Source organism: Gorilla gorilla, chromosome 23 (genome assembly GCF_029281585.2).
Source record: "Gorilla gorilla gorilla isolate KB3781 chromosome 23, NHGRI_mGorGor1-v2.1_pri, whole genome shotgun sequence".
Classification (NCBI taxonomy): domain Eukaryota; kingdom Metazoa; phylum Chordata; class Mammalia; order Primates; family Hominidae; genus Gorilla; species Gorilla gorilla.
Window position 1 is genome coordinate 30,548,680 of NC_086018.1, and position 19,311 is coordinate 30,567,990.

Below are 19,311 nucleotides of genomic sequence, written 5' to 3' on the forward strand. Positions count from 1 at the left end.
GTTCTTGCCCCACCTCTGGGCTGAAGCTCCCAGAAGGCGAGGGACCGGCTCCTCCAGGGAGCAACTGTACAGGTCAAGGAGTCTGTTCCCAGCCCCTTCCATGGCTCCTCCAAGTAGGGGCTACTTGGGGGAATTTCAGGTGTGGTGGCAGCCAGAGGGAAGGCGTTTCCGGGCCTTGAGAGGAGAGCTGTTCTCCAGAGTGGGACTGGGTCTGCTAATACAGATGCAGCTCTTCCTGCAGGAGCTTCCTGGCCTCTCTGGGGAGGAGAGAGGGGCTGCGTTCATCCTGGACTCCCTCCTCCTACCTCCAAGGCCTGGGTGTGAACACCCTCCTGGCATGACTGGGCTCCCACCCACTGAGTCACCTGGTCCTGCTTGGCCGTGGGCCCCTGGGGAGCGAGGCAGACATGAGGGACGGGAGGACCGGCTGGCTCCTGTGGTCACCCCAGCCATGTGCTTCCCATTAGCCGCCCACACCCCGGGGAGGGGACGGCCGCAGGGCTCTCCCTCACGTGTCCTGGCCTTGTGTCAGCACCGCCCATGGAAGGAGGGGGCTGGACGCGGCACTAGAGCTGTGAGTGTGGAGATGGGAAGTTATGGCGGACTCTGAGGCCAGAGGGGCCTTTTCAGGGGAAAGCAGTGGAGAGCCATGGGACATGGAGTGGGGCGGGGGGCAGGGAAGAAGAGTTGGGGAGGGGACGGGAGGGCTGTGGGACCGTGAGAGACACTGGGAAGACATGGAGGAGAGGTGGGGGGTAGTGGGATACGGGGAAACAGAGAGAGGAAGCGGCAGGGATGGGAGGGCTATAGGATTGGGAGAGGCATGGGCTGCTGGAGGGTCTTGAGAGAGACTCCGGGACCCACAGCCCCTCTGTGAGCCCTCTGTTACCATTCTGTTTCCCTACATCTTTCCCTCTATTCATGCCCCTGTACCATTCCATCCCCCTTCCAAATCCTCAATGCTCTGCCACTGTTTCTCACCCTCTCCCCTGCCAGCCTGCACACCCCATGTCTATTATGTCCACGGCTGTATCCCCAGAGCCACACCCATGCTTAGCCCATGGGAGCCCCCTAAGGCCATGTTTGTTGAATGAACAAATGATGGACTGTCTGCATGGTGACCAAGGAAGGTGCCCATTTCACATGCTTGGACACTGGGGAAATGGAAGGGGCCTCATGGGACAGTATCTTGTTGACCCTTAACCAGATGCCCTTTCCTTCCCTTAGGCCTGTGGGTTGGGGATGTTGTTCAACCTCGGGCCCTGAGGTCTCCCGACTCAGTTCCGAGTCCCCAGGCATGAAGCCTTTCGGTGCCTCTGAGGGTGGGAAGGAGCCTCCAGAAGCAACTCACTGAGGCCTGGGTTGCGCGTGCCCTGGAGCCAGGACACAGCTGATGGTGCCAAAGACCATGCAGGGATTCCCTCCCCCTGGCACGCCTGCCAGGCTGGACCAGACAGGAGGACTCCCTGCTTCATCCCTCACCTCGATGATGTAATCTCTGCCATCCTTGCTGTGGACGGCCTTGACGGCACAGATGTCCAGGCCGCCAAACATTTCCGAGCAGCTGTCCACCCACAGCCTGTACCTGCAGGGACAGATGGACAGACAGTGAAGTGGCCTGGGAAAGTGGGGAAGCGGGTAGAGGGAGAGAAGTGGATTCACATGGAAAAACAGGCAGGGAGGGACAGTGACTCACACATCCAGACTGCGATGGAGAGAGACAGAGAAGCAGCAAGAGAGACAGAAAGACGGAGAGAGAGTTGGAGTCCAACACGCAGAGACAGAGAGGCAGGGACACACATGACAGTGAGAGAGAGACCCAGAGAAAGAACACGAGAGAGCCAGGAAGGAGGGGAGAGAGGCAGGGTGAGGGAGAGAAGGAACCAGAGTTGGGAGAGGTCTCCCCCGACCCCAGGACTTGCTGGCTCTGCAGTAATGGGCAGCTTGCCCTGTCCCCATCCGGAGTCATCCTGGACACCCAGCCACCCCTGTGTCCCTTTTCCCTTGGGAAAGCTGCTCCAAGGGCTCCAGAAGTCCCTCCAGGCTGCCCTTCCAGTCCCAGCCCTGGCCGGACGAGAGGCTGTGGAGGACAAAGGGTGCATTTTTCCCGGGGCCTGGGGCGGGTGGGCTGGGGAGACTGGCAGGCTGCTTCTGCCTCGCCCAGGGGGCCTGGCCCTCTAGACCCACTGCTTTTGTTCCCTTTCCAGCCACTTGATGTCTGCAAGGCCAGTTTGCTTTGCTGGGGACAGATCTCAGCGCTGGACTTTGACCCTGCAACAAGGGGGTGGTTGTATATGAAGAAACTGTTCCAGCTTTGCACTTAGCTTCCCCTGTGGGCTGGATTTGGGAGTCACAGGGGACTCTGTGTCAATGTTCTTGCTTCTCACTCTCCAGGGTCACACGGGGCACGCCTACTCTCACATCGCTTTGCGTCTCTGAGCCACAAGTGCTGGGATGAGGAGGGACTGTGACTGGAATGCTCTTAGAATGGAGTCTCATCTCATCCACCAAAGCCTACTGAGGCCCAGAGAGGGAGGGTGGCTGGTCCAGATCACACAGTAAGGCAGTAAGAACACCAGGATTCCCTCGATCTCTTTGACTCCCAGTCCAGTTTTCTCATTCAGCTGTAGCACGCAGCATGTGAGATCATCAAATAAAAAGAAGGATGGAAACTCACACCCGTGGAGCTCCTGCTATGTTCCAGGCATTCTGGGCCCGGGGGCTGACTCCTCATTCCCTCGAATCCCAGCACAACTCTATGAGGAAGGTTTTAACCCATCTTACTGATGGAGGAACAGGCTCAGAGCGATGATTAAGTGACTGTACCGCTTCCAAATCCAGATCCTGTCTGATTCCAGATTCCAAGCAAGCCACCCTTCCTCTCATTCTGAAGGTGCCCCAGCCCATCCATTCTCACTCAGCATGGGAGACCAGGGACCTACATTCTTGCTATTAATTCCTTAATAATTTTGGAAAAGCGTCTCCCTCTTATCATAAAATGGGAAAGCCTAGATCTGATTCTGGTTGTACATCAGAATCACCAGGAGAGTTAAACGCACAAACAGCCAGACTTGGGGCTCCACCCTATGTTAGAGTAATTTCTATAATTTTTTAAAGCTTTTCATGTGATTCTGATACGTGGCCATGTTTGGGGACAACCTTGGGTCCTTGGAGCTCAAAGAATCCTCTGGGCTCTCTGATCAGGGTCCTCGTTTTTGGCCCCAGTGGCTGACTTGTGGGTGCCATACACAGGGTGAGCTGTGCCCTGAGACACACTCATAAATCAGGTTTCTTCTCAATGGAACGTGGAAATTTGAGCTGAGGTCCAGAGGCAGCTGTTTCCAGAGGCTGTTTTGAAAGGATGAACCTTGGGGTCCCCTGCTGGCTACACCCCATAGGGCACAGGCATCCCAGGGTCTAGGAAGGGGCTGTAGGCGTACAGCAGCGTGAGAGTGCTTGGAGAATCGGGGGGGGCCCTGCTCCCCTCCTGCCAGGTGGGACTAGCACTGACCAAGCGACATCATTGGTTTTGCCCAGGAGTCAGGCCACCTGGCAAGCAGGCGAGCCAGTGGAGGGCGGGGTCAGGCCCTGTGTATGAGTCCCTGTATGGATTTTGCTCCTGTGGGGATAGGACTGGGGATCTCTCCAGCCCACACCCTGGAGTTCTGCCTGTGACTGGAAAAGGGAAAGTGGATTCCAGGCCTGGGCAGGCCCACTCCCACGTTAGGTTCCTCCAGGGATGGCCCATGCAGCCTGGGACTTGGCAGAGCCAGGGATAGGTGGCCTGCTGGGGACATCTGTGAGTGGCTCAGGAGGCACTGGGGAAGGCTGGGCTCACATTCCGCAAGGGCCATAGAGAAGATGGCCACAACTGTCCCGTGAACACCTGTTGGGGGAAGGAGGTGACTGCCTCAGCCACATGATTCAGTCGTGCCAGGTCATGAGCGCAGCCTCCAGGAGACTCATTAGCACAGGTGGGTTCCCAGGTTGAAGGTGGCAGCTGCCCCCTGGGGTTGATGGGAAGGGCAGGTGTTCCTCCCTGCCAGGGGCTGGTTCTGGATTAGGTGCAGCCCTCTCTCATTCAGTCCTCACACCTGCACTCTGACTTGGGTATTACTGCTTTCATTTTGCAGTTGAAGAAGCTCAGAAAGCATGAGCATGCCTAAGGTCACACTCAGTCTTCGTTGCTGTAGCGGATGCTCCCACTCCAGTCTCCAGGGGTGCAGACCTGACATAGGCCTCCAATCACAGCGTTGCAGTGTCTTGGGCCATAGTGATTGGTTCAGGGATGGTCATGTGACCTAAGCCAGGCCAACCAGTACATATGGCTCAGTTCTAGGCTTTGGTTGAAATGACTGGGAAACAGAAGTTTTCCTTCTTTTGAACCTGACACTGTGAGGATGAAAGCCTGGAGCCACTGTGTGCCACCATGAAATGAAAGAGCCTGCCTGGATGAAGCCAACACAGAAAGAAGCTGAACTTGGGTGGGCAGAGGAGGAGCCTTAAGGCCTTACCTGACACTGTATATCTGGAGTCGTCAGTGACATGAGCCAGTAAATCCCCCTTTTTGCGCAAACCAATTTGGTTTGTGTGGTAGCCCTTGCAACCGATACAGAGTTCTTAGACGGAAGGATTGGATTTTTTCATCCTTTAGCGCTCAGCACAACATGGCCTGCAGTAGGTACTCAATAGGTGTTTACTGAACAGAGCTTTTTGAGTTCACAGCCCACGCTCTGTCCATTGCTATTGTGTGGCTGCTGGCAGAGGTCACAGGGCATGCAGGCAAGAAGGTATGTATGTGGCAGGCCCTGAGACCAGCTGACTTGGCCCTTTGACCCTTCCCCCGCTTTCTTTTTTAAACAGAGTTTTGCTCTTTTTGCCCAGGCTGGAGTTCAATGGCACGATCTCAGCTCACCGCAACCTCCGCCTCCTGGGTTCAAGTGATTCTCCTGCCTCAGCCTCCCGAGTAGCTGGGATTACAGGCACCCACCACCATGCTTGGCTAATTTTGTATCTGTAGTAGAGATGGGGTTTCACCATGTTGGCCAGGCTGGTCTTGAACTCCTGGCCTCAGGTGATCTGCCCGCCTCGGCCTCCCAAAATGCTGGGATTACAGGTGTGAGCCACCGCACCCGGCCGGCCCTTCCTTAAGTGGGGCTGGCACACAGTGTCTAAAGGGAGAAAGACCGAAAAACCCTTCAGCCAGAGAGCATCCTTAAAACATGCATGATTCATGGGACGTCAACCTCTCCCTATTCATATTGAGATGGAAGGATGCTTGAGAGAGAAGTGGACTCTCCAATATGCCTGGTCTCCTAATAATGCTTCCTTGCAGCTGTCAGAGCACAGGAGGGACTGGCCAGGGCTTCCTGACCTCTTCCTATAGCAGCTGGTCAGGGCTGGAAAGACCTCGGACTTGGAGTCATGACAGCAGGGTTCTACTCTCAGCTCTGTCATCAATTAGCTGTGTGATCCTAGACAAATCACTTCCCCTCTCTGAGTTTTCTTCTCCCATCTGTAAAATGGGGTTATTTTAATACCTGCCCTGTAGGTTGCTGTGGGCAGTGAAGATGATCATGTCTAAAAAAGTGCTCTGTGGATGGTGAGGCACTGGATGGAGGGCGGAGTGGCCTTCTCTTCAGGGCCTTTTGTTGCATTCCCCCTTCAGCTCCTACTATGGCCAGTGCCTCTCCCTACACCTCCTTTGTCTCTTACCTCTCTGTCATGGCCACCTGCTCCAGCATGGCAGAGCCTGTGTTGGCCTTCCAGTTCCCAGAGATGGAGGTTCTCCTGTACCAGAACAAACAACACATTGAGGGAATTAGGGACCCTCGTCACTGATCTGCTTTCCTTCTTTGCTTTGGCTGTTAGGAGGCTCTGATTCAAATAACTGGCTCACGTAATGGCATGTATTCTTACATACACACCTTGTCTTCAACTATATTTTCCTATGTTTATTTCCCTTCATGCTGTCTGCCTTTTTCATTTGTTGGATCCTAGGTATTGTTTTCTAAGTCATCTTTGAAATTGAAAGATTAAATTAAAAAATGCCTACATCATCTGATGAAATCCCCCAAACTTTGGCCTGTTTTTGAGGAGAATGAGGGCAGTGTGTATAGCCCCTGGTGATTCTGGAATCTTTTGAGGGCCCCAAAATGTTAGAAAAGTGATCCTTAGAGAGAAGTGACTACTTTTCTCTGGTGAAGATTAGGAAGGCCTTCTGGTCTCTGACTGTCTTGCCATCCTTCTCTGTTTCCTTGCCTTTTCTGCTCCAGTAACAACCGACCTCCCTTCCGGTGCTCCACTGCCCATGGCTCTTTCCCAATGTCATGGCCTCTGCAGGTCTTCTTCCCTTTACTCCGTACAGTCTTTGTCTCCATCTTTGCCTCCCTAAGTCCTGCTCATCCTTCAGGTTTCATCTGACATACGACTTCCTGACAGCCCACCTTTACACAGCAAAAATAGACTGCCCGGTACTACACCCTACACTAATGCTCAGTAATGCTCATCTCCCTTCTGATGACTGCATTAGTGTCCTCTCTTCTCTGATGGAGGGGAATCCTGACGGTAGGGGACATGTTTAACTTCATCCCCTGTATACCCAGTATCCAGTGGGAACCGGCAGGTAGTAGGTGCCCAGTAGGCACCTACTGGGTGAGGAACTGTGTACACTGGGGGAGAGTCCAGACAAGCTATCTATCACTAATGATGCATCTGGCCTCGGCAAAGACTGAACGAGGTTAAGCATAGTGGTGGAGGTAAAGCTATTTGTCTTACGGTCAAGGGAAGCTATGTCATTGAGATCAAAGGGTGAACTGGTGAGAGGAATTGACACAAAAATGTATCATTGTACGAGAAAATTGAGTAAAAATGCTGAGAATAGATGACCACCAGGAGCCATAAGGCACTGCATCGTAGTTGGCAAGGTTGTTTCCCATGGAGCTACAGGTGAACCATTCTGAGACTGGGCACATACACTGAGATGGAACCAAAAAAGTGGATAGATGGTGGATGGGGGAGCCCGATTTTTCTCTGTTGGAGTGGGAAGTTATAGATTAGCAATCAGGAAAGGCTAAAATGAACGAAGTGGTACCGGATGAAAGTCAGGGACATCCATAGGACTCTGTTTAGCTTCATAGGGATGTGGATGGGAACATATAGAAAAAATTATGGATATATGTGTATACACGGGTAAGGATACACACATGTACTTCCTTACTGTGTCTGCTAGGACTTAGAAAGAATGACAGCCCAGTAGCGACAAGCACAAAGGCCCGAGTGCAGGGCAAGGAGTGGGCCAGAGAGGAGGTTGAATGGCCGGGGAAATTCTACACTGAAGTCTGACATGAACCCCCTCCTTTGGAGATGGGCCAGCCCAAGGTCCAGGAAACTCGGTAAGTAATGACAAAGTGGAGCTGTCAGGCCAGGGAGGCTCAGCAGAAAAATGCTGCAATGAGGTAATCCTCAAGAAAAAAAAAAAAAAACTGGGACAAGGTGTCGTCAATGTCAAGTGGAAGCTCAAACAATGAAGAGAGGAGGGAAATGATATCATGGCTGAAGGCAGGGGCCTCAGGAACGCACTGGAATGGGCCATAACTCAGAGGGGGCAGGGAGGAGGTGATTTTATCACCCTGAGGCCATCTGAGAGCAGTGGCAGGTCTGGCTTTCCTCACGGGAGGAAGAGGTTGATTAGTGGAATATGGCAGTTACTCGTTGAGAATGAGCTCCATCCCTTTCCTGGGAATACTTCCTTCTAGGGCAACTGCCTGCATCTCCTCCAGTTTCACAAGCAATGACAGGGCTCAGTAGTTGCAACAGAGACGATATGGCTCGTCAAGCCTAAAATTACCACCTGGCCCTCTACAGAAAAAGTTTGCTGACCCTTGGTCTAGGCAATCCAGGTAGTGCTAAAGCAAACACAGGCAATCCATAAATGGGCGTGCATGGCTGTGATCAACAGAACTGTATTTAGAGACAGGTGGCAGCTGGATTCGGCCTGTGGTTGTGGTTTGCCAACCCTAGCTTAAAGCACAAGCTACCCACACAGAAGCCTGTGGATGGAGGGACTTTCCAGCTGTCCAGGGCTAACCCTTGCAGTCCTCAGATATGGAGCCCTGCACACAGTCAGTGCCCCATAAATGCTTGGCAACCAGGCAACGATTGGCCCTCTGGGGTCTCATCATTTCAAGTGGAACTAACAATAACATTCCAGAGTGAAAGATAGAGAGGGCTTGGAGCAAAGACCTCTCCCAAGAACGAGACAGTCTGCCTATTCCGGAAGTCCCCATTCATCCTTATAACCACGGCCCCATGTAATCTGTGCTTCGTTGAACCACCTCTAGGGTGAAGGCGGGCTGCTTTTCTCTGCCTGGCATTCTTTCCTTTTCCTCTAGATTGAGCACCTCTATTTCCACTGGGCAATGGCTCTGCCCACACCGCATGCCTTCTTATAAAGTTTCTGCTTTTCTCTAATCAATAAAATGCGATCAAAGTTGGACTAATCAGTACTTTTTCCACGGAATCACCATCTTGAGTTAAGCCTTGAAAATGACTAGGGCAGATTCATTTACCAGTAGGGATGCCATGAAAATTGTTTATTATTATTTCTGGCTGCCCACCTTCCTGGGGCTACTCTGTATCTGAATGTTTCTGAAATTGATAATTGAGTTGGGAGATATTTTTGTTTGCTTTTTTAAAGTTTCTGATAACCCATGGTTTTCTAGTAAATTCCCTTTAAAAACCCATTAAGTTAATGAGATGTGGTTTCTGTTGCTTGCAGGCAGAGAAATCTGGTGTAACCTCCTAACTGGTCTTATTCGCTTCAGAGAAACGGTTCTGTACCTCCCAGCCTCATTGTCACCTTTTTATAAACACAGATCAGACCCTTTGCTCAGAAGAGAAGAGAAAAATACTCCAAAACCCTCAGCAAGGTATTCAAAGCCCTCCTTGATTTGTCCCCAAATTTCTCTCTCAAAGACATATATCCTGTGTGTATGTGCAGTTCCCTAGACATGCCAAGCACCTTTCTTGCTCTGGAGGAAACAGCCCTTGCTTGGGTAGACAGATCTCTGCCCAGGGATAAGCAGTGACTGGACATCAGCCCCTCAGCCACACTGGACAGAGAAGAAAGGCAGTAAGGAGACAGGAAGGAGGATAATGATGCACCCTTGGGTGCAGGAGACAGCGGCTGGATATGCACCTCTGGGCTGCCTTCCTCCCACACTCCCCCAGCCCCTGCCCCAGAGACTCACATGTAAGCCTTGTAGTTGGATCCAATTTTCTGGACGCGGATGTCGTACTTGGAGTCAATGAAGGCCTCGGTGGTGGCGTAGGTTTTGGCCATGGCGACCACGCTGGTGATGTCCTGGAAGTCAAGCTGGTTTTCCACTTTGATCTGTGTGGGAGGACCAGGGGGATGAGTGCCACCCACCCCGCGTTCACTGAGCCCACCCTATGCCAGGAACAAGTGCTCTGTCTATAGACACGAATTCCCTTCAGAAGGTCACCTGCTGGCAGGGGAGACAGACACGGGAAGCAAATCATTCCACCACACACCGCGTGAGCTGCAGAGAGGAAGGGAGTGATTCTGCTTGGGTGTTCAAGAAAGCTTTACAGAGGAGGTGAGCTCTGAACTGGGTTTGGAAGGATGAACTCGTTTCAGATGGATGAGGTAGGTAGTGGGGCCATCCTCCAGAGATACACGAGGAACCCACAGTGGCGGAAAGGGCAGGTGGCACAGACTTGCTGACGGGGGATGCGGCACGGGCCATCGGGGAACAGACTGTGGAGGGCCACAGTCTCTGGGAAGGAGCTAGGATTTTTAGCCTGAATTTTCTGGAAAGCCTGTGGAAGAGGGAGTGGAGTTTAAACAAGGAAATGGTGTAGTTTGCGTTTTAGCAAAATCACTGAAGCAGTTGTGTAGAGGATGGAATGGAGGGGTGTGATATGAGACACAGAGGGGCCATGAGGAAGAAGGGAGCGTGCATGTGTGCATGGTGTGTATGTGTAGGGAGCATGCATGCTGGTGAGTGTTGTGGAGTTTGTGGGAGATGTCTGTGTGTGGTGTGTTTGCATATTTGCTGTATGCTATGTGTGGTATATTCTTTGTGTGTTCATATGTGTGTGTGTATAGTGTGTGATATACGTGTGTGTGGTGAGTTTGCTGTGTGTGCTGTGAGTTGTACATGTTATGTGTAGTATGTGGTGCTTCTGTGTGTGTAGTGTGTGATATGTGTGTGGTGTGTTTGCTGTATGTGGTGTGTGTTGTACATGTGGTATATAGTATGCGGTGCTTCTGTTTGTGCGTATGTGTGTGTGTGTGTGTGCACACAGGCACACACTGGAGAGGCCAGCTTTGCTAGGCCAGAGGCTGGGAGAGAAACTCACACTGTTGACTAGATTGAGCCAGGAACACAGAGAGGTGTCCTGGGCTTGGGGAGAGGTCCCAGGAGAGCTTCCAAGGCCAAGCGCAGAGGACGAGGCCAAGGCTCTATGATAGTGATCTTAAGACAGAACAGAGGCTGACTCCCAGCGGCTGTGGACAGCTGGGCCAACTGCTCCCTCCCACTGGCCACGGGAGCCCTGCTTGTCCAGAAGCGGCTCCCCACTTCCCTGTCACCCTCACCCCGACAGCAGAGGAGTTCTGATGCTGGGTCAGAGACGGGCAGAGCCCTGTGGAGTGGCCGGGCACTGGGCGGTCCACGTGGGGTTGGTCTCGGCCACACCCCATCTCATGTCCTTCCGATCTTCCTCTCAGCCCTTTTCTGCCTGCCCTTTGTGGCTCAGCTTTGCCTTGGCAACTCTGTCCCTCCCACAAGAATGCCCACTCACATTTCCACCAGCGTTGATGCTTATGCAGAGTCTTTACAGCTCTCCGTGGGGCCCAAACAGGATTGTGAGCAGGCAGGCAGGCTGGGCACTGTCGTGGTCACTTAACAGATAAGGAAACTGAGATTTCTTGACTTGCTCAAGGTTATAAAGCAGCTGAGCCCAGAGCTAGGCTTGAAACTCTGGACTCCGAAGGCACAGCTTTTCCTTGAACCATCTCAGGGGTCTGTAAGTAGGTGCCTGCCTGTTCTACCATAACGGACCTAAACAGCAACAGGAGAGAGGCTGGAAAAGCCATCTCTCTTCTTGGCTCTCTGAGTGATGACTCCAGGTCTCAATTTGCAGAGAAAATAAAGGTGACCAGGCAAGAGTTCCCTATTTTCCAGCCCTTTTCAAACTCAGCTACCCCACTTCTTCCTCCCAGCTGCAGTGGCGGTGGTGTGCCTCCTTCCTTTGTTCTGGGTTTTCTAAGCCCTTGGTTTTAGCTGGGTACCTGGCCTCCTCAGCCAGAGATTACTTTGCTCCAGTCTGTCGTGCGGGTAGATGTGCCTGAGTCTCCAAGCTCTGGCCAGTGAAACCTGGGTAGCCGTGATATTAGCAACCTCTGGGTGGTGCCCTGAAGATGAAAATAATCTTCCCTATCCTTTTTCCTTCTTTGCTCTGGCAGGGAATGTGAACATGATGGTATGAGCAGCAGCCGCCATCTTGGGCCATGAGATGGAAGCTGCATGTTGAGGATGGCTGAGTAGAAAGATGGAAGGACCTGGGTCACTAGCACTGTGAAGCTCCCTTTCTGAGACAGGGTCTCAATATGTTACTCAAGCTGAGTGCTGTGGCATGATCATGGCTCACTGCAGCCTTGACTTCCTGAGCTCAAGCAATTCTCCTGCCTCAGTCGGCTGAGTAGCCGGGACTACAGGCATGCACCACCATGCCCGGCTAATTTTTGATTATTTGTAGAGACAGGGCCTCACTATGCTGACCAGGCTGGTCTCAAACTCCTTGGTTCAAGCGATCTTTCCGCCTTGGCCTTCCAAAGTGCTGGGATTACACACTTGAGCCACTGCGCCTGGCCCCTATTATGTGGGTCTTTGTTAAAGCAGCCAAATGACATTTCTGCTCATTATTTTTACTCTCTTGCTTTGCATTGATTCTTTATTCTTTGGATTAACGTGATCAAGGATCCACCATTCTCCTCAACATGTTCCTGCTTTTCAGAACCTCAGTTGCGCACCACTGTCTATCTCTACATCTTCATTCCCCACTTGCCCCTCAACCCACTTTCTTTAGGTTTCACTCCCTACCATTCTCCTGAGACTGATTTGGCCAAGGTCCCTTTTGGTCCGCTCTTTGGCAAATCCCATAGAATGCCTCTGGTCCTTGCCCTGCGTTGACCCTCTGTAGCACCTGAAATTAGTGAACTTTGGGAAATATGATTTCTGTACCACTGTTTTCCCAGTTCTCACCCTTCTTTCTGGCAACTTCTTCACAGTCTATGTTGCCACCTCTTCCTCCAATGCCCCTTTGATGATCCTGGGGTTTCATCTCAGCCAGTATTCAGGGTCAGGTGGAGAGAATCGGAATTGCCAAAATGAAAGAATCGGGTGAGCGTTTGCAGGGACGGCTTGTTTAACTCACATTTCTGTCCTTGGTGGCCTTGGAAAGAACCAGAATTTCTTTGGCACCTTGGTTTCCTAGACAGCCCTGAGCACAGAGTGGGCTACCTCGGAGGTGTCTAGCTGTCCACAGCATCATTTTCCTGCTTTACAGTAATGATGCACCCTGATATGGGGGGCATGTGTCCATCCAGGGTACACTTTACACTCTCTCCTCTCCCTGGCATCTTCATACCGCTGTGTGGCCACATTTTGGCCAACAAGATGTGAGCAGAAGAGGTGTATGAACTTCCAGGCTGTGCCGTTAAAGGGCAGGGGAGGGCTTTGTACTCCTCGCTTCTCTCCCCCTTGCTGGCTGGAGTGTGGACCATCTTTGACAGTGTAGCTGAGGGCAACACACCAGGGATGGATGATCAGTAAGATGGAAGAAGTCCATGGTCATGAAACCATGGTAGTTCCAGGCCAGCCCTGGGCTGCTTTTGTGCAGAGCAGAGGAAGAAAGTCCTAGTTTGTTTATGCCTTTGTAAGTCTTTGTTATGGCAGCTGAAGTTTATCCCAATTATTATACAAGCCCTAAGTAAATTTTTGTGGAATACATCATGCATTCCTTCACAGAGTAGACAAAGAGAGCAAAGGGAGAAAGCACAGACATAGTGGTTTAATGCAGGAGTGGGCAGGCGCCCTCTGGGAACCCTTCTCTTCTGTCTTCGTTTGAGTGGTTGTGCACTGGGGTCCCATTCTGTTGTCTCCAACAGTGAGCATGGAACCCAGGTCTCTCTCTCTCTCTCTCTCTCTCTTTTTTTTTTTGAGACAGTCTCACTTACTCTGTTGCCCAGGCTGGAGTGCAATGGTGCAATCTTGGCTCACTACAACCTCTGCCTCCTGTATTCAAGCGATTCTCTTGCTTCAGCCTCTCAAGTAGCTGGGACTACAGGTGTGTGCCACCATGCCTGGCTAATTTTTGTATTTTTAGTAGAGATGGGGTTTCACCATATTGGCCAGGCTGGTCTTGAACTCCTGACCTCAAGTGATCCACCCACCTCAGCCTCCTAAAGTGTTGGGATTACAGGCGTGAGCCCGGGTCTCTTATACACAGGCATTTCAAAGCTTCAGGAGAGGCCCTGGCCAAATGTTCCTTTTTATTTTATTTTCTATTTCTATTTATTTATTTTTTTAAAGAGACGGGGTCTCACTCTGTCACCCAGGCTGGAGTGCAGTTGTGCAATCATGACTCACTGCAGCCTTGAACTTCTGGGCTCAAGCATTCCTCCCACCTCTGCCACTTGAGTAGTTGGGACTACAGGCGTCACCACATCCAGCTGATTTTATGTTCTTTTTCGTTACAGAGGGTCTCCCACATTGTATGACACCTGGGCAATAAAAAACGGATTCTACCCCTGGAACCACCATTTCTGTCTCCCCATTAGACTGTGAGCTTCTTGAGGACAGACGAGTGTTGTCCCCAGCTGTTGCACTGGTGCCAAGCAGATTGTACATGCTCTACACAAGTTTGCTGGATTGAATTTAAGAAGGTTGGATCAAGACCTGCTTATAATTTGGGAGGGGGGCAAGAAACTAGAAAGAAAAACAAGAGAGTTCCAAAAAAAGGCAAAGAAACTGTTTCAAGGAAACTTGTCTTTTATAAGGTGGATATTTCCATGCATTCTTGGGTAGGTGCTATGCTCTCTGAGGGTTACTGCGTGCCTCACAAGTTCTTGAGAACCGGAAGAATTCCAGGATTCTGGCGAAGGGGGCAGGTGGTCTGGAGCCTCGGCGGGTGGGTGCTGGAGGGGACTCTGGGATGGTTCTCAGGCCAGAGAGGGTACTTGGGGTGAGAGGGCACTGGGGACACAGCCCTGAGGATGGTGAAATGGCTGCTAGCCTGGGCAGGGAGTCTTGGCACTCCGCTTTATTTACTGGCTGGAAATCCCTCCAAGGGTTCACAAAGACAAGCTGAAAACAGGAAGCCCTCAATGAGCTGTGATTCAAGATTACCCATTTGCTGCCCCAGGGGCTATGATGGGGCCACTGTGAACTCTCCAAAACAGACCCACCCACACCCTCGCCTCCCTCGCCCCTCTTCTCCCTTCTCTTATCTCCTCTCTCCTTCTCTCTCTCCTTTCTCTTGCGTCCTTGCCTTCTCACTCTCTCCTCCCTCCCTTTTCTCCCCTTTCCTCTCTCTAACACTCCTTGCCTTCTCTCTTACTCTGTTTTGTTTTTTTGTTGTTGTTGAGACAGAGTCTCACTCTGTCGCCTAAGCTGGAGCGCAGTGGCACAGTCAGGGCTCACTGCAACCTCTGCCTCCCAGGTTCAAGCAATCCTTCACCTTAGCCTCTTGAGTGGCTGGGACTACCGGCGCATGACATCACGCCTGGCTGTTTTTTCTTTTTCGTATTTTTTGTAGAAACGAAATTTCCCCATGTTGCCGAGGCTGGTCTTGAACTCCTAGGTTCAGGCGATCCTCCCACCTTGGCCTCCCAAAGTGCTGGGATTACAGGCATGGGTCACCATGCCCGGCCACTCTTCCTTTTGCTTTTAATGTCATCTGTTTCCCTCTTGCACTTCTTTCCTCCTCGATTTTTCCTTGTTGCTTACTTCTTCTCTTATCTTTCTCCAGCCTCTCCCTTCTGCCTCCTTCTCTGTCTCCTTCCGTTTTCCTGACCTCTTTTCAATGTTGCCATTCTTCTTCTCCTTCTCATTTCTTCTTCATTCTTTCCTCTCTGTCTTTCCTGCCTCCTTCCCCTCATGGTCTCCCCATTCAGGTTCTCACACTCTTCTCCTCTCTTGCTTTCTGAATTGCTTTACCCTCTTGTGTGCTTGTGTGCACACACGTGTGTATGTGAGTGTGCATGCATGCATGTATGCTCTGTCCTGAGGCTGAGCAAGGAGGGAGAGTGGAAACAGAGGCAGAGAAAGTGGAGAGAGGAGTCAGGATGCAATTCCAAATCTTCTGAATGGGTTTTGGCTCAGAGGTCTCCTGTTCCAAATTTCAAAATCCAACCCGGGATGGGAAAGTCATCTACATACTTAGTAGACTGTCTGCTATTTGCTTGAGTATCTCCAATAGCAGGGAGCTTACTATCAGGCAGGGCAGCTCAATCCCTTTTAGGAAACCTCTAGCCTGTTCTGGTGCATATCACACCAGGAATGAATGGCCCTCGTTATTCTATGGAGTAAGTCTTAGCCCTCTGCCTTGTGTCTGCACTTCATCCACTTGAAGAGAGCCACCCAGGTGTGCACAAGTCATTCTTTCCTTAACCCATTCCTAATACGAGCTGCTTCCAGGCCCGTCACCATCATGAAATGCCCACATTTGACAACCTCTTAAACTACATAATACCCAGAATTACACAACAGACCCCAGGTGTGGTTTCACCAGCAGAGATCAGATAAGACTGTCCCCTCCCTCTATCCAGAATCCACCTGGCATATTCCTGCCTCAGGGCCTTTGCACTTGCTGTTCCGAGCCTGCATGGGGTTTCACCATGTTGGCCAGGATGGTCTTGAACTCCTGAGTTCAAGCCATCTGCCCACCTTGGCCTGGCAAAGTGCTGGGATTACAGGCTGAGCCGTGGTGCCTGGCCTCAGGTTATTTTATTTTATTATTTTATTATTATTTTTTTGAGACGGAATCTTGCTCTGTCACCAGGCTGGAGTGCAGTGGCACGATCTCAACTCACTGCAACCTCTGCCTCCTGGGTTCAAGCGATTCTCCTGCCTCAGCCTCCTGAGTAGCTAGGACTACAGGCGCCCACCCCCATGCCCGGCTAATTTTTTGTATTTTTAGTAGAGACGTGGTTTCACCATGTTAGCCAGGATGGTCTCAATCTCCTGATCTTGTGATCCGCCCGCCTCGGCCTCCCAAAGTGCTGGGATTACAGGCGTGAGCCACCGTGCCTGGCCTAAAATATTTATATTTTTATGCCACCTGTTCTAGAAAGAATTTATGGCAAATTTCAAAGATATATAACATACAACATGAGACGTAATTAAAAGCCGGGTGATAGTAATTCCACTATTAAAAATCCATCCTAAAGATATAATGGAAGACACATGAAATGGTATGTACGCAAGGCTGTTTATTGCAGCACTACGTGTAAAAGAAAGTTTTCTGTCAACAATTGGGCCATGTTCTATGATCTCAGAGGTTTATAGCTCCACCTTAAGCCTTGAGGACAGGATGAAGTTAGATGAGACCCTGAAGACAGGGGTGGGTGGCCTAGAGCTGTGGATGGAGCTGGAGGGATGTTGGGATGGTCCTCTGGCCAGAGGAGGCATTTGGGATAAGAAGGTATGTAGGGCGGACTGCCACCGGGATGGTGCATTGACTGCTGACCCACATGCTCCTCAGCAGGGGACAGCTGCATCCATGGTGCTCCATGCACACAATCGAATGCTTTGCAGTCAGGAGAAGGCAATGAGGAGGATCTACATACTGCTATGGCATGAAAAAAATAGGGTGCAGAATAATGAGGATAACATGCAAGCTTTTTTTTTTGTTTGAGACAGAGTCTCCCTCTGTCACCCAGGCTGGAATGCAGTGGCATGATCATGGCTTACTGTAGCTTCAACCTCCTGGGCTCAAGCAATCCTCCTGCCGCAGCCTCCCCAGTAGCTGAGACTACAGGCATGTGCCACCACATCTGGCTAATTTTTTATTTTTTATAGAGACAGGATCTCACCATGTTGCCCAGGCTGGTCTTAAACTGCTGGGCTCAAGCAATTCTCCGGCCTTGGCTTCCCAAAGTGCTGGGATTACAGGCATTAGTCACCATGACCAGCCAACATGCAAACTTTTATCAAGAATTTTTTTGTGGACAATGCACATATTTGATTAAAAAAATACAGGCTGGGTGCGCAGGCTCACGCCTGTAATCCCAGCATTTTGAGACGCCAAAGTGGGTGGATCACTTGAGGGCAGGAGTTTGAAACCAGCCTGGCCAGCATAGTGAAACTCAGTCTCTAGTAAAAATACAAAAATTAGCCAGGCATGGTTGTGTGCACCTGTACTTGGAAGGCTGAGGGAAGAGAATTGCTTGAACCCAGGAGGCGGAGGTTGCAGTGAGCTGAGATTGCACCGTTGTACTCCAGCCTGGGCAACAGAGCGAGACTCTGTCTCAAAAAAAAAAAAAAATGCAATGAAGGAATGAACCAAAACCAAATGAGAATGTTACCTATAGAGGGAAGGGAAGTGGGAGGTGACGGGGATGGAGGCTATTCCTCACTGTATATATCTTGTTTTTATAATTTTGGCTTTGGAATCAAGCAAAAACGGTTATTAATTATAAAACAAAATAAATCAACTGGAGAAAGAATTTCCTGAAAACAGAAAACAAAATAAAGTTAGTCTAACAATATATCAAGCTAGTGGCTTAAACTTACAGAGAAGAATTATTTCAAGTGACTTTGTAACAGAAGGCTGAGCACGTGGATCTCTGTGATATTCCATTTCTTAGATGAATAAATTCTTACTATTACTTATAACCCACAGTATTATAATATATTTATTTGAGTGTCCTTCACACTAGAATTTATTTCTTAACAGCCTGATCAGTAATTGGCACATGGTAGATGTTCTATAATTTGTTTAACCACATTAAAAAAAAAAAAAAGCTCAACACAACAGTAATTATATATCCCTAGCAGAAAATATCCAAAAGATTTTTTAAAACTGCTAAGAAATATAAAATTTTATTCAACTTGTTGGTAATAATAATGGTATTGCTATTTTAAACCATGATAATAGTAATAATGGTATTAGGACCCAAGATTTTTAAATATAAGAGAAAAGAGATACAATTTTAAAATAAAATAAATAAGTGTTGTAATCTAAGATTTGAATTCAAAATATCAGGATGAATTTATGATGTATTTTTCTCTTAAAAACATATATGCATTTTTCCCTGTGTCTGCCAAAAAGGCCTAGAAATGGCAAAAAAAAAAAAAAAAAGAATAAACATATTTAGCACCCAGATTGTGGTCTCTAAAACCCATTATGTTATTGAAAGGCTTCCATGGCTCCTTGGGGAAATGACTGATTCCAGGTTTGGGCAGAAAATGTACAAGATGAGTTCAAAACATCTTATCATGCTAGTAAAAGGAAAGCTACCATGTCAAGAAGACACATAAATCAACTCAAAAGGGCTCCCATTAGCCAAAGATGGGATAACTTGAGTATCAGAAAGAATAGTGACTTCAATAGATTGAAATACATCAAATTGTTAATAACCAATGACAGAAAGGTCATTGGTCATGTTTGGAGGGTGCTAAGACACTATCTCACTATTCCAAAGTAAATGGGTAAATAACAGTGATGAAGAAATGTTCTCTTTGATGATTTCTAGCTACTAAATGCAAAAGAAATAGAATTAGGACATCATCCTTCTGCAGCCCCTAATGCAATAACAGATTGAGGCAATGCTGATCAATGCCAAGGCCACTGGGGAAAGGCTGATGGGAAACTTGATAATGTGTGGATCAGGCAGACGATACCTGAGCTCAAGGACCACTCTTGACATCTCAACAGAGAGACTTGCCAGTCAGATGTGATGCAAGATAATGGCCCCTACCCCCACCCTGCACCAGGGAAGTATTCTTGCCAGAATCCAGAACCTGATTCAGATAAAAATCTCTGCATTTAACTACTAGTTTACAGGAAATGCAGGTGATAGAGGAACAACATGGAGCTGCCATTGGCCAAATTAGCATGTAGGAAATTCTACAGGAAAAATGGCCTCCCCCCACCAACAAATAAATGACAAGGAAAAAAAAAAACAGAGGAGACTGAACTGTTATAGATCATAAGAGGCTTATGTCATACTAACCATGTGAATATGAAGGACTTGTCTGCATACAATGGAACACATCA

The 19,311-nt window shown here is 49.6% G+C and overlaps 1 protein-coding gene across 8 annotated transcripts in view; it reads right to left on the reverse strand.

Moving 5' to 3' along the window:
* Positions 1 to 19,311, reverse strand: part of SYN3 (synapsin III) — a 553,389-nt gene that overhangs the window by 25,878 nt on the left and 508,200 nt on the right. For all 8 annotated transcript variants that reach the window (XM_031005415.3, XM_019018272.4, XM_019018273.4 and 5 more), the window contains exons 8-10: positions 9,252 to 9,394; positions 5,716 to 5,790; positions 1,483 to 1,585 (exon numbers count right to left, since the gene is read on the reverse strand). In XM_031005415.3, the coding sequence (XP_030861275.1) occupies positions 1,483 to 1,585; positions 5,716 to 5,790; positions 9,252 to 9,394 (321 nt within the window). The remainder of the gene's footprint in view (positions 1 to 1,482; positions 1,586 to 5,715; positions 5,791 to 9,251; positions 9,395 to 19,311) is intronic.